We start from the raw sequence: 16,289 nt of genomic DNA on the forward strand, positions 1-16,289 counted from the left end.
AGGGCCTGTGGGACTGCCAGCCAAGCTGAGGAGCTGCTCCTTGGGAGTAACCTGGTCTCTCTGGATATGGCCCAAGGTCAAACTTTGGTGAGAATGACTTTCAGACATAAGGCTGCGAGGGATTACGGAAAGATTTGAAGGTGCCATCACTTTCACAGGGAAAGGTGTGAAGGAGAAGATATGCAGCTATGACAGAATGGGATCAGGAGATGACAGGGAAAGTCAGTGCTAGATTGAAGGGCAGCAGCACAGAGCCTCTTACTATTTATTCTGGTTTCCATAGTGCCAGAACTAATAATCCCTCCAGCACTGCTGAGGGTCACAGGGCAGGAATGCCTCTGAGTCAGCCCAGGTCTGACAGAGCTTGTGCTGAGATGGAGTTAATAAAATCCTGATGAACCTAGGCTGACCTTGCAAGGTCAGGAAGCTTCATACACTGATTCCTAATCCATCCCACAGTGTTCCCATTATCCTTTGATCATCCTGGATGTTTCTGTGCCACACACTCCCCAGTGATGGAGGGCAGACTTCAGAATCGCACTGTTCTCCTAAATGAGCACTCAAAACACACACTAGTGAAGGAAGTGGCTGATTTTAAAAACAGACCTTGGCTGTCCAGAATTGCCACTGGTGTTATCCAGCACTGGCGTGGCACTGGGAATGGCCAGTGCAGAAGGTGCAGAACTTCATGTGCAAGCAAGAATGTACAAATGGTCCTTCTGACCATCACCCCAAAGCAGTGCTGTGTCACAGCCACATCTTGTCATGTCCCTCAGTGCATCAGACACGCCCTGACACAAATCTGGGCTGCTTCTGGCAACCAAGGGAAAAAATCCACAGAAAGTTTGAGAGTTACTGCTCTGGTCTGAACAAGACCCTTTTTGCAGTTCCCAGGGGTCATGTTGTCTAGACCTCTGGCCATTCATTCTGCTTTTCTCTGGATGCTTCCAAGAGACCCACAGAGCACTGCTCAGAGCAGAAATAGTACATCAGCCACACAAATGCCAAGTAGAGTGGAAAAATCATTTTGCAGGCAGACTCCTGTCCATATATTCTAGCGCAATATTCATTGGACAGAATTGTTGATTCATAGCCATTTTCTGAACTCTTGCAACTGCCCGTCTTTTTTCTGCAGACCTGGTGTTTCACCAGTTATTCTACATTTTGATTTGCACAGTTGATTATTCCTGTTGAACTACAATTTAGAACTTGTCCTTGATGAACTGCATCATATTTATTTCAGATCAGTTCTCCAATATATCACATTAATTTTGAATTCTAATCCTGTGCTCAGAGGGCTTACATCCTCCCCCTGGTTGGTGTCATCTGGAAATTTTGCATGCAGATTCTATCATCTAAATCATTAATTAAAATATTGAATATTTTCTGGCAATCTAGGGCAGAATCCCACTTGACAGATCCTTCTGGTTTGACTGTGAATCACTAGTAATTATTCTGAGAAGATCTTTCCAGCCAACTGTGTACCCACCTTGTAGCCCATTGTGCCACCTTGTTTATGAGAAGCTGAAAAGACTTCCAAAAATCAAAATATATTATTTCTCTGCTTACAGGAAAATTAGGCTCCACTGATAAGGTACCTTCTGGGAAAAAAATCCATGCAAATTCATTTATCATATTATTATCTACAGGCTAATTATTAAGAAATACAGTTGACTCTTTGACTCAAACTTTTTTCCCCAAGAATATAAGATAAGCTAGCTACTCCAGTGGGGACATGGAAGGACCCAGAAGAGTTTATACATAGGCGCAGCGTTTGCTCTTTCATAGATTTTTTGAACCTAATCTGTCCTCCAAATGTTGCCACAAGTGTTGCAACTAATTGTTCAGAGATTGCTTCAGCTATTTCATCCAATGTTGAAGAGATAATTTAATAAACTCCATCTTGTTCTAAAACACCCATTATCCTATCTCATTAATTTATAATCTCTTCTTTTCCTGCTCTAGCTGGAATTCTTACCTTTCTCAAGGTCGCAGTTCTTTTCCTGCCACGTGATTCCAGACCATCCTTTTAGGCAAAGAACAATGCAAACACTTACATGAACTACTCAATCCTCTCTGCACCATCAGATTATGAGTTTTTTAACTGACATTTTGTAATTCCCTGTCTACTAGTAGCCCAGAAACTCAGTGTTCCTCTTATTACTACTGAGAATGTGGTATGTTTCTTTGCTATCGTACCCTTTATTAGTTGTACCTTGTTCTGTGAACTGGCCTACCTGATTTCACCCTTGCATTTTTCTCATCTTCTTTTACAGTCATCTCCAGTAACATATTGAGTTTCCACCTTAGGTATGAGTCAGATTATCAGATCATATAATTTTGTCTCTTCTTGCCCTTTTTCTACTCAAATGCCTTTCATCTAGGCTTTTTTTTACTCTTTATTTTGACTGGGAAAGAAAAAGTTATTTCCTTTTAAAATTGCCAGAATTTCTCAGGCTTGTATCCCAGGAAACATCACCTATCAGTTCTATGAGCTCAATGCAATATACTTTCTTGCATACTATTGTTTTTATTCTCAAATTCTCTCTTCTCACCTTCTGAAGAAGGACAGGCTCACTCTTTCCTGATTGCTACCACTCAAATTGCATTTTACCATCATAGGCTCAGCCATCTCTTTCCTAACCAAGCCCAGGAGCACTTCCCTTCCACTGCTATTTCTACATTCTGTAATGCTGAACCTATTATACTCACATGATCTACTGAATTCAGTATTTAGCACATGAAGTGGAAATACGCTAAACCTCTGCTATTGTTTGGTAATATATGATAAAATGACTGGGTGAGCCCATGTCTTGGGACAAGAGCCATCTGCAAGAAAGAGAATCTTTGGCATCAGTGCCAGTAAACTGAGCATACAGACAGGATAAAAATTTCTCCTAGCCGTAACTGCAAACCTTTCCAGGTAACAGCAAACAGCAAAGTGGAAAAGAGGTTTAGGAAATACTCTAACCATGGCTGCATAGAGGCATTGTCCTCCCAGGCTTCTTTTGCCAGCACACTGGTCAGCTGTAAATTGAAATTATTCCTCTGGTTGTTGCAATAGCTGCAATCTCTTAGCATGTCTCAATTCAGTGTTGACACCACCCAGGCTTCAGATATCAAAGCTTTTTTGTACAAATTAGCTCCCTTCTCATGAGGCCATGCCCCCTCTGCTGCTAGCAGATATTGTTCTCTCCTACAGCTAAACTGGCACTCCAGCAAAACAAAAGGAGCACTACAGCAAGGATCAGAGGAGCAACCATATGTACCGCCATTACATCCTTATTGCAACTCTTAAATTAGCATAACACACTCCAGTGGATTTCTCTGAGAAATACATACCTACCCAGTGTTTATTATTGTTGAGTACATCATTTAAATCTAATAAGGAACAAGAAGGATCTCCAAAAATATAGATATCAATTTGATACAAGCTGGAAGTTTTCTCCTCATACAAAGGAAATAAAATTCAACCTGTTTCTTTAACAAGTCTCCTGAACGTTTGGTGCACCTTAATGTTTAATAATTCTTTAGTACAGCTGCCAAGATTTGAATATGTTTATTAACATCTTTACCTAAGGGCAATTCCAAAGGAATATAAGAAATTCCTACAGGAGACCAAGCAATCTTCATGCCATTAAGTCTCCAGAATAGGTCTGAATCTAAATCTGCTGGGTTGCACCACTGTCTGACTGTTGTCCTGGGCTTCCGAGGACTCCATTTCACCTCTCTGAATTTTATGCAGCTCTGCTTGCCAGGTGTTTTCCATCCAGCAGCAATCATGAAACCTCAGCTTTCCAACACACCCCTCCCCAAGCACCCTGGTGACAGTGCCAACTTCTGGGAGCTCAGGGGCAGCAGACACAGTGGCAGAAAAGTGTAAAACTGGACAGAAAATAATATGGTAATGCAAGGGTGTTAGAAGTAATAGGGTTTCCAGCAAAGGAGAGAGCCAGGTTAAGGAAGAGAGCAGATATCCTCACAGCTTGGAATTTTGGTGGAAAGCAAAAGAGTGACAAAAACTCCTAAGAAAGAGCTGAGGATTGGCAGTAAGCAGCAAGGACAAGAACAGCAGTGGGGAGCTTTAGGAGTGTGCTGCTGGCTAGACAGAGGAAGGAGAGCCCTGGGGTTGTCCCAGACTTCACCTCTCCCATCAGCACTGGAGCACATGTGGAGGAGAGTTCCTGTTTCCTCTCCTTCAGGACACGTCTCACTGGCACACACAGAAACCAGGCTGGAAATCAAAGCAAGGCAACACAGACAGCTCAGAGCTGCACCACCACTCCAAACTGCTGTGCTGGTGCAGACAGCCGGGCACAGAATCACACCCATTGCAGCCAAAACTCCTCCTAAAGGCAAATATTTTATATTAGAAAAATAAATGTCTCGCACATCACTAGTTTATTTACACTGTGGAACTAATCCCTTATCTAGACCTACCAAAACAAGAGCAATATCCAGTTGATTTTCTATGCATTTTTTGCTGCATCTCAGCTGGCTGGCAGACATGGAAACAAAGCAGTAGGATCTGCTCATCCTCTTTTCCTCCTCCCACGTCTCAAATCAGAAACTATCCCATACAGGGAAAGCACTAAATGAACTCCAGCAGACTTTACACTAGAGGGAGCTTTCCTCAGAAAGTCACACCAGTGTGGCATCCTCTTTCTCATTGCAGTATTTTTAATTCATCTACAGAGAAATACACCAGACTGAGGTGAAACAATTCCCATTCAGACCATCCAGTTTAGCCAGTTCAAGCACTGCAGCAGGCCAGTGGTGAGGAGGGGGAGTACAGAGAGGGTGCCTGGCAAGGTCTGTCCAGAACTGTGCTCCAGCAGACAAGATCAGACTCAACACTGACATGTTGCTGAGAAGCCTCCTGATACGACCCATGTCCATCCTGCAGCCTCACCAAACTCCTGTGTTGAGCACAAGAGCAACTTTACAGACCACATTTTATACTGACCCAGGAGACCACTCATGGTTAAGCTGTTAATGAGTACTTAACGAGGAAAGCTGAGATAAACCTTCCCCAAGGCTCATGGCCATCCATTTCTGAAAGCAGAAACATGGATAACTGTGTTCCTCACTGCTAGTACAAGTGTTGAACTGATCTTCAAGTAAATTTTTAAATACTATTTAAGTTGAAAGTACTACAAGATGCTAATGACAGTCAGGACCTATTCATTTTCCAAACTCCAGTAAATCATCCTGAGAATATGAGTGGAACTACAACAGTGTCACATTCCTATTTTCTGGAAAAATCGCTTTGCCCAGGATTTTTCTCCTGGGAAGCTGAGAAGTCTCCGAGAAAAAGGAAAACAATAATTATCTGATTTGCTTCTCCTGTGTTTTGCTGCTTTGGAATTTCTTTGGAGATTGTTTAGCACAGATGGTTGTTTCATTGGGTTTCTGGTGTGTTTTGACTCACCGGCCAATCAGAGTCAAGCTGTGTCGAGACTCTGGAAAGAGTCAAAAGTTTTCATTATTATCTTTTTAGCCTTCTGTAAGTATCCTTTCTGTATTCTTTAGTATAGTTTAATATTCTTTAATACAATGTAGTATCACAAAATAATAAATTTGCCTTCTGAGAACATGGAGTCAGATTCATCATTCCTTCCTTCCTGCCACGGGGCACCCAGCAAATAGAACAGAAATCCTTACCTGTGAAAGCATTTGTGGCCTGAAAACCAGCTTCCTGCATACTGCTCTTCCAGAGAAGCTTGAGATTCCCGTCTCAACCTGTCCTTACTGGAGACAACTGCTGAGCTTGTTGCTGTCAAGTCACTTCCATCTTAGCTCGTCAGAGTCCATTTCTCTTTCCATTCCTGTATCTGGCACCATCCAGTTCCCACCTGTTCCCAGGTCTTTTGATGTGTAAGCAGAAGGAATCTGCACTGAAACTAAGGAGGAGTGTTGGACAGTCCCATCAACCAGCCAGCCAGAGGATTTGTGCCATGATGAATGTGAAAATGAAGCAAATCTCCTGTCAAGACTTCCCTTCCCTTTTACAATTAAGTTCTAATCCTGTGTTCATCCAGCACCATTTTTCCAGGTCTCGGCCAATGGTGATGTTCAATTGTCTCTTCTCTCTTGTGTTCCTCTCCCCTCAGGCACGCTCACTGGGAAATTAAAAAAGAAGAGATTATGTTTCCTGATGACCTGTAGCAACACTAAAATTAACAGACTCCAGGGAACAAAAACCCAAAATACATTATCAGGGATTGATTGTACACATTAAAGGAGATCTTCAGAAGGCAAATCTTGCGATTTTGCTGAGATGCAAAGTGTGACCACACAGCTCTTTGAAGTGCAAAGAGGAACAGTGCTGAGGGTGTCATATGCATCTCTGAGAACATGATATGATTTACATTTCAAAAGCCATATTTAGCAGAGATGGGGGCAGCAATACAATAACAAAATTGCAGTTAAAAGAGAAAAGGAAAAATACTCAAGGCTCTCAGGTCTAGTCTATTCAAAACCACAGTGAAACTATTAGCATTTCATATAGCTGCTTCCCTCCTTTTCTGGAGCAGGAAAAAAGAGATCTGTGTGCCAACACTATATATGCCATTCTTACAGTCTTCTGCGGTTAAAAACCTCTGCATTTCTTCCTGTCGACTACCAAACTTTGTAGGTCTTGCTGTAGATTATCTTTTTAAAATCTCAATTGTAACACAGATGATACAATTCAGATGCCTTCAGACATTCAATGAGGTTGGTTAAAAACACCCACAGGCTACTCAGGCAGAAAGGTGGTTACATTTTACTTGATACTGCTACTTCTATAAAGCATGGACACTTACAGCTCACTGGAAACTACAGCTTGTTCCAGACCCAGCTTTTAAAAACTAGGATAAAATTACTTTAATGAACAGCAGACAGGCACATGTTGAAGAAGATTATTTTAGAAAACAAGGAAGAAAAAAAAGGGGACTTGGATGAGAACCTATCAGTCCCAAATCATCCTGCTCCTCGTGCAATGATGCTTGGCTCACTACTCCCAGCTCAGTGGCACAAGCAGGTTGAAAATATATCTGTGATGATCTTATGACCTATTAATGGATTTTAGATGATGAGCCCAGCCAGAGCTTGCACTACAGGACTGGACCCAAGGTCTACCTGCTGGAGCAGCCCCTGTCAGAGTACGGCAGTCCCAGCAGCCGCTGCTTTGCAGAGCATTGCAAGAGCCAGCTCAGGGATATCCCAGAGAGTCCAAAACTGCAGAGAAGACTCTCATGCTCCTTGGGGTACTGTCAGCCAGGCCTCGAGGGCCTCATCAGGGACCCACCTTGGGTGAGGGACAGAAAGGATCTCTCCTCAAGTGTGCCACTGAAACCAAGTGAGCCTGACACCTGATGAATGTCATTTTCCTTGCAACACATTGAATGGAAGGTAGGTGCTAGCAAAGATGAATCTCAATGGTATTGCTTTTGCCCCCAGTTTTGTAATGCCACTATTACTGAAGAACACATGGTTTTTGTCTCAACACACAGCACAGGAACGACTGATTAGTTAAGTGTATTCAAATACAGTCATCTGCATTCAAATCAAACAAGGTTACAGAACAGATTTTAAATGTTTTCACCATTTCTTACCCAAACATCTGAAACTAATAGAGAAGAAAGTGGAAATTAAGGGAGAAAGAAAATAAAATTATGTGTAATATCTTTTATCAGAAAACACTCTGTAAAAAATTTTAGAATAGTGTTTAAAAAGCCATTATTCCTGAATATTATATAGGTCCTTGAGATACTCTTTCAACCCTTTGAAGTGCTCAATGCAACTAATAACAATTTCATATGAAGCTCTTTTATTCTGAAATATATATAACTGAGGAAATATAATATACATACACAACAGCATATAGTTCTTTTGGGTCTTAACATTGTGCTAATTATTCTATAATGACTATAGGTGGATGCTGTACTCATTTCCCAAGCTTTCTCTCTAGTGGCCTAAGTTTCCTCTATATTGCTAAGAGGAGATCCATATTTACATTTACAGTCTTCTAACTTTTGATTTTGGTTTATAAATCCAAAATTTTGATGCTTCTATTTTCAACATTTTCATTTCACATCTTAGAGATGCTCAAGAGATGTGCAGTAACACATTTAGCATCCAGGGAAAATCTCCTTTTTGATTTCTATATATTAGATATAATAAACTTCTAATTCTTAAAAGAATGAAGTATTTTCACTTTACTGAAAATTAATATTTTATGAAAAGAATAATTATTCTCCACATCTTCAACAGTTCTGCTAAACTAGTTAAGAAACCAGTAGTGCTGAAGAAATGCTACAACACAGGAACTTTCAGTAACAACTGCTTATTCACAAGGAAAGATGTAATTTGATCAACATTACAATATACTGAAACATTTCAAGAGTTTATTCAGACCTTAATATGCAAAGGATAGTGCACTGCATCAGGTTTAAGTCCTTCCTTAAGGACTCAAGGTACGCTAGTATCTCTTGATTGCCCTAAGTGAGCATTTCCTATCACCGCAAAAGTGCTCTTCTCCAGTGCCAGATAAACTCAGAGGTGGATGCAGGATGGAAGGAAGTGGAGCAGGATGTTGGGGAAAGCCTGTGCAGTGCTCAGCCCTTGCTGGGCCTTGTCACCATTCAAAACCAAGTCCAGTACTTATGAAATGCTTGTCCCTTACAGCTATGTAGCCTATTTGGTGATCCTTTTCATTAGGCAAACTTTAATCAGTCACATTTGCACAATTTCAGGTTTCTCACATTATTAATGCATCCAAGTGAAGATGACAAAGCAGCAAAAATTATACCACAGCAAATAAGGAAAACTGAAAATTCCAATTAGAACAGCGTGCAGAGCTACAACCTTTCTATTGTACTTCACATTATCCAGAAATTTTCCACTAAAGCTGAGCTTATGTTTAAAGGGAGGAGTTTTATGTTTGTTTCCCAACACACTGGTATGTTTGCACGCATGGAAAGGGTCAGGACCTCTGCTGACACATTTCAGCGTGGCTCAGCCAACTACAGTGAAGCCATGTGCTTATCCTTTTCTACCAGAGTGGTGCAGAAATGCTGAACCAACCTGCTTAAGGCCCCAAAAAGTGAAAATACCGATCTAAAACTGAGAGAATAAACCATACTGATAGAACTGTAATAAGGTGTGATCTTTGATGTAACTTTTTTGCAACCTGCAAAGACCCCAGTGGGAACTGATGGCTAGCAAGAGAAAATGTGGACTAGAAAGAACAGAGATGTTCTCTTTGCTCCATCTGTTGCCTTCCTTCCAATAGCAAAAAGAACTCTGCTTCCACTTCTGCTTTCATTCATCTACTCTGCAGTGTTTTATGGGTCTCAGAAGCAAACCAGAGCAAACCATTGTGGTGTATAAATACATAGCTGTGCTATAAGGACTTTTGGCTACTATGCACTTACACAATGGAATATCTAGAAGAAAAATCAAACCCACTTATTTTCATCCTCTCTGCTTTTCTCAGATTTGGTCCTGAGAAAGACACAACCATCTAAACCTCACATGAATTGCAAACAGAAAGTATTTTGACTATTTAACAATCTTTTGTGTCTTACACATTCTCATGGTATATTTAGCTAGTAAACATGTTATTTCCCTTTTCTAAACTTTCAAAGATGCAAAAGGGTAACAGTAAAAAAAGAATCTGAGGGAGAAAAGTAAGCAAAGAGTATAATGAAATTCTGTATTTTCATATCTACATTTTATGAAGTATTATGCAACCATCAGCCAGGACAAGACTGGAGGAACTTGTTCTGAAAGAAGAAGTGAAATAATGCTTTTTCCAAGACTAATATTTCTGTAACATCTTGAAAAACTCAAAAGCACTGGCTGAAATGTAAATGCTCCAAATTGGTTTTTTTTTTGTTTGGAGAGGGGATTTTTCCATTTCCTTTCACTGTATAAAGTCTGCTTCTCTGGCTCATGCTTTGGTTCCCACACAGGCTTGAAGAACTCAGTGTGTTGCCAGAAGAGCTACATCCATAGGAAACGTTTCCTGTGATAGCCCTTGGCATCCTTAATGATGCTAAAGGACAGCATTTCACTAAGGTGCACAACACATTTCCTAACAGGAATATCTGCACAGGGAGCCCACGCATTCACATTTTTAAGAAAGTTAATGGACAACTTGCGAGCTGTGCTTTAAATTAAATTAATCCAGGGAGGACTCATGCTTGGATTTCTTGCTCTCAGGTGAAGGAGTGTAAAAGGGGAGAGAGCTGGAGCAGAAGGAGGGTGCAGCAGGGACAGCCCCACTCCATGGATGAACGGAGGACAGGAGCACAGCGGGTTGGGCTGGCAGCATCCCATCTCAACGGGAGATGGAAGCACATCTCCAAGGACAAAAGTCTTCAGGCTGAAACCCACACAAGCATTGAACTATCAACATGCTTCAACACTTTGCTGAAGTAATGCCTATACTTCCCATAGGTTAAGGCAGCATAGACTTTGATATTTCTCTAAGAAGTTTCTGGGTAGAAAAAAACTTTCAACATTTTCTATTTTAATTTAACTGTTTTGTTTCAAAATATCTTTTCAAGTTTGCTAAAGCCATTTCAAATGAAGCTCTTGTGCCCACATATAGCTCACCTCTCCAGCTCCTTTTGGATTTACCAAGTTTTCCAGGGTTTGTTTTTGCTTCTCACAGAGATTCAAAACTAGATAAATTAATAGCAACCAATTGTACCTGATCTTTTTCAGTGGTAAGGCCTGCATTTTACTGTGCGATCCTCATTTATTTTATTTTATTTACTGCTATCTATAATTTGTCTTCCATCCAAGATAGCACTGCACCAGTGCTAAGTAAATCCTGCTTCTTGGGAAATACTGTGCTCTATAACTCAAAGACCACTTAAAAAACTCAACACAACTTTCACAGGAGACCATACACAAATCAAGCAGAAAACCAGATGTTTGAAATATGTTTATCCAAGCACATCTTTCTCTCTCACACACGCATGCACATATATAATTTGCTTTTACTTTCAATCTTCAATATTTGCATAGGTCAGTTGGGACTTTTTAAACAGCTGCTGTATTTCACTTTTTTGGTGCATTTCAGCGACATAAAAAATGAGTTCATATGTTAAGCTATGTTATACACATTTATATTCCTATAGATATTATCAGATACTCTTAAGCTTGTCAAGGAATCGTGTCCAAGCTTTTTCTTACTTCTTTTTAGTTACAGCACTCCCTAAATTAGGGGAAATAGAGCACAAGCAAAGCAAGGTGGCCTTTTTTTATTTGCTGAAGCAGGAAACAGGTCTTGAGAAGAGGGCTTATGGCCAAATCCAAGCAGTGTTTTTCCTAGCCTGTTAAGAAAATGTTCTATAAAGCAAAATATACTCCAAACACCATCACACACTAAAAAACATTGCAGACAAGATCCAGCTAAAAAGGAAAAGGATAACTGTTTCAGTACAGACACTTCTCCTCCTCTTCCTCCTGTTTATTTTTTTCTGGAATGAAGAAACAAACTGAAGCAATGGCAAAAAATTTGTCTGTCTGGTAACTTCATGCTGAAGTAAACAGCCTCTGGTAACCATGCAGAAAGTATTATTTCCCAGAATTACAGAATATGCCAAGTTGGAAGAAAAATTATCGAGTCCAGCTCCAGGCCCTGCATGGCACCATCCCCAAGAGTCACACCATGTGTCCGAGAGCACTGTCCAAGCAGTTCTTGAACTCAGGCAGCCTTGGTGCTGTGACCACTTCCTTGGGAAGCCCTTTCACATAGGAAGAAATCCTACAAATAACTAATAACACAAACAAACATGCCACAATCCCTTCCATTCATCTTGTTAAGTGAAATAATTGAATCCTCTATTTTCTATCTCTGCAAACAAACTAAGAAGCCATACATTTTATCATATCTGTGCTGACAGAATGCAGTCAGTGGAAATCTTTACTAAGATCTCCATGGCAAATGACTGGATTTGGATGAGATAAGTATTGGGAGAAATTGCACAAGTTGTGTTATGCAGTGCAAGTAATAAGATTGCATTGTTTATTTTTGCAGCTTAATAAAACTATAATTAACAGAATCTGTCACAAGAAGTTATTAATCATGCTGCCCTGTGAACCTGACCGGTCAAAGAAAAACTTGACCTCTGAATTTTATTTGCCAAAAATAACAAAAAGGTAGTAAGAGCAGAATCCAGTCTCAGTATTTTCCCAGAAAGGGTCACTATTTGAATTTGCAGAAGGCTGGTAAAAGCAAAAATTACACTGAACAGTAATTGAACAGATTGAGAAAAAAATGACAAATTTTTGACTGGTGTTTCTGTGACTTGTTTGGGAAATGAGCAGTAGACAGAATCCATGGGAATCCTGCATATCTCAAGACTTATCCAGCTACAATCCAAAAGGCATTTAGCAATGCTGCACACCACTGGAAAAACTGTGGTTGTTAGTCACAGCTGCAGAACCTGATCATCCTGACAAGGAGCAGTAGGACAGGGAAGTGACTCATTTAACCCTCTCATGCCACAATGGACGTGTGAGCAAGGAGGGGAGACCTTAGGAGAACACAACACAGTGTGCTCTGCTGTCAGACCATCATCAATGCGGAGCTGAGCATACGATGAGACACATTTGTCTCCTTCTCCACTCCCACAGAAACCCATGGCTGCTTCAACAAAATCTTTCTTCTGGCTCCCTTTCACCTCATCCTGAGAACCCACCACACAGACACACTCACTGTATGTTGTTTACAAGCTCTCCATTTGCCAAGTTCCTGGTTTTTTATCAGCCAACACAAGTTCCTCAAGGTCTTTATTTAGGCTTTTACGTGTAACAGGAGCACATGGTTATTTGCCATCTCTGTGCATTTCTGTTGCATAATAAAAGCAAATGGGCAGTGCTTCTTTTCTGGAGCAAATTACAATTATGTCATACATGCCCATCATCCCCAGAGGATCCAATGTCAGGCTTCCCCTCTCCACTGACAGCATTTTCTGGGCAAGGGCATCACATCCACCAAAAAAAGGTGCACAGATGATAGCAGCTTCTCCCACTGCATTGATCAGAGCAGCCAAAATGCCTATTACACACAAGGAAGACACAGACACACACACCTACTATGCTCAAAAAAGTCAAGAGTTGTGTGGATCTAACCAAGCTGCACTTTGTTCCTGAAAGCAAAAATATCTGCACATTGTTCTGGAAAGTGTCGAAGACAGTATCTCTCATGTGGAAATCTCAAGCATCTTAGGGACACGAAATGACAAGAGTCCTCCCACAGTACAGGAGACCATGGAAGTAAAAATATATGGGAACCTAAAAATTCAAGGGTTGGTTAATAAGAGTTACCCAAAATTATTCCAATTTCTATCAAAACACAGGGTACAACTGAAAAAGCACAACACTATGCTCATTCTGACAAATGCAAAATGCAGAAGAGAACAGTTCTAACTGTAAGGAAAAAACAACTGATGCTGAAGAGACATTCAGGGGTGAGGAAGCTTCTGGAGAATGAAACCACAGTCTTGGAATACAAAGCTACTACCTGCACAGCACTGGGGCTTGCTATGCACAGCTCTGGGGAGTGAGTGTGCTCTGCCAGCCTGAAGAGGGAAACAGCATCCTGTGCACCTGGGCCAAGATCAAAGCAAATTCTCTTCTACTAAGGAGTCAAACATGAGTTATACAATTGAATTAGCATAAACTGACACCATATTATTTGAAGAAACACTGATAAGAATGGCCTAACTTTCTGGAATGCTGAATCAGTCAGTGCAATTAACGCCCATCTGCTGTGATCAGCAGCTGTTCAGGAGGGCAAGGGAAAAGTCCACTAGTATTTTATGCACATTACCACACAAAACTAGTTCTAGCTTCTTGTGAATCAAGCCATACCACAAAACTTCATTTGGTTTATTGACAGTGACTCAGGAGCCAACATCATCTGCATGCTGCGTGAAGAAATGCAAATGGAACATTATCCAGACAAGAAAAACCCAATTTGAAGAAAATTTTGACAGCACTGAGCACATCAGCTACAGGGTGTTCCCAGCACTACTTGGAGCAGCACAGGAGACACAGGCAGTCTGTGCAGTGCAGGCTCATGTGTATGCCTCTCCCAGCCTCAAGAAGGCGTGCAACTATTTCTGACTGCACAGATCCACTTCACTTCCAGTACCATAGAAATCTTAAAAACATGTGTGACTGTATCCAAAGGGGTCCTTGTTATAACAAATACCTAAAACTTCTCCTATAGAATGGCACCAGATTTTAGATGACTGAAAATCCATGAGTTATGCTGATGCACATCTACCAGCTCTTTCAACCATCTACATGACGTAATAGGAGTTTTAAATTCCTGTTTGCCTCCATTAAGACCGGGTCTCCACTTTGACCAGTATCTAACCAAACTGGTATGTTTAAATTGCATCTCCATCATTACATTATGGCTGAGTTCTGAACTTAATGGAACAATTCAAATGGATCCAAACCATTTCTTCAACGTGGTCTCCTGCTGCTCTGCTTTCCAGAGCATCCACTTGAATGTCATCCTCTCAATGACACTAGGTAACAACAAGATTAATATGTATCAGAAGCCATATCCGAGGAAAACTTTCTCCTGTGTCCGCAGTGGTGTTGTCCATGCCAGATTAAGGAAAATGAACTTTGCCTTATTGCTCAGTAATCCCCATAACACTGAGGAAAGTGTTCTTTCAGCATTTTAAAGGTGTGTGCTTTTGAGCCGTACAGTCAATGGGGCATAAGTAATTGTCTCAGCAAGTCTTAGCTACAACTAACAACACAATTTTACTCCAGTGTTTAACACATAAATGAGAAAAGGAACAAAATAATGGGTTAGCATTTCTTGTATTTTTCTTGGACTTAGTACATTGGACTTCATATTTCTGGGCATGTTATCTGATCTCTCTGGGCTTCAGATCAAGTCACTGAAGTACATATAACTTCTACCTGTGGATTAAGGAGCTATAAAAAGCTTAGGGAACAGAAGTGTTACTGGTAAAACAGACAGAAAATGCTAAAGCAGAGCTTTGATTAATTTTTGTTCTCAAGAGAATATATCATTCTGCCAAAATCCAAACCAACTCAATTAGCACTGTAAAATCATGCCAAAGAAAGAGTTTTAACTAAGGTAGAGTCAATGATGCTTTATTTCCAGGTAATACCAACACACATAATCTGCTTCAAGTCTGGCCTTCTTCAAAAAATGTACAGGAAAACTACTCCAAAAACTCACAAAAAATCACATGAAAAGCACATCAGGAAAGCAGTATCCTATGGTGATCAGCTAAATCTCATGTCCCAGAAAATCATAGTTCATTCTCTCCAATTCCCCATTACTCAAGATACAAAAGGAAAAGAGGTTATTTTCTTCCTGTGCTTGAAGGACAGCTTTTTACATAAACAAACCGCATAAAGGCATGGGAGGCAATGCTGTTAACAGTTAAATCTGTGATATTCCTGAGAAGTTCTCGCTTAGCACAAATAAAAGAGAATCTCAACTCACTCACTTCAGCTTCAATTCATGAAGCATTCCTAATCCTAACTGGCAAAACCAAACAACTCATTAAGAACACCGTGTTTGTGTAATCTAGTGCCTTATCTATTTTCTGCCAATGTTTTTTTAATAATAGATTTATTTTAACATGCCCTTGCAGTATTTTAAAATCATTCTTGCTATGCTCACGTACAGTGTCTGGGTGCAACTGAGGCCTGTGACTGCATGCAAGTGCAGAAATGTGTTACTGACACAATGCTGACAGCACCTCCCTTAGTAACAGCGAGGGGAGGTCGACCAAACAACTCAACAATTGGTATTGTTATGAAGGAAAATTGGGCTGATTTTGTTTTTTTCAAGCAAACATCCCATTCAGCTGTTCTCATTACTCTCCACACATACCATCCCTTAGCTTTGTTTTGTGTTTCACAGCAGCCTTTTAAAAGTACAAATCCACAACTTTTACTTTCAAATGTCCATGAGATTACATGTGCACTATTTCAAGCCTACCTGTCAGTCCTCTCCCCCACCACCACAACCCTCTGCAATAAAGACAGATTCCCATAGCAAGGGCCTGCACAGTCGTAATTTATAAATAACTGCAAACTGTAATTAAAGCTTCACAGCCCCAAACAGAAACACTGCAATCTCATATTAGAAGAAAATAATGATCTCTGCAGATGAACAATCATTATCTTCCTTGTTAAGTCATGGAGCCGCAGCTTTGTATTTCCCAGCTGTTAAGCTACCACCAGTCTTACCACAAAAAAAAAAAAACCAAAAACTTTTTGCC

At 40.5% G+C, this 16,289-nt stretch overlaps 1 protein-coding gene across 5 annotated transcripts in view; it reads right to left on the minus strand.

Moving 5' to 3' along the window:
* The window catches only part of LDLRAD4 (low density lipoprotein receptor class A domain containing 4), a 284,848-nt gene that overhangs the window by 172,961 nt on the left and 95,598 nt on the right, over positions 1–16,289 (minus strand). For all 5 annotated transcript variants that reach the window (XM_074548131.1, XM_005486727.4, XM_014266815.3 and 2 more), the window contains one exon: positions 5,665–6,122. In XM_074548131.1, the coding sequence (XP_074404232.1) occupies positions 5,665–5,704 (40 nt within the window). In that variant the 5' untranslated portion in view covers positions 5,705–6,122. The remainder of the gene's footprint in view (positions 1–5,664; positions 6,123–16,289) is intronic.

The sequence above is a fragment of the Zonotrichia albicollis genome, chromosome 1 (genome assembly GCF_047830755.1).
Source record: "Zonotrichia albicollis isolate bZonAlb1 chromosome 1, bZonAlb1.hap1, whole genome shotgun sequence".
NCBI classification, from domain to species: Eukaryota; Metazoa; Chordata; class Aves; order Passeriformes; family Passerellidae; genus Zonotrichia; species Zonotrichia albicollis.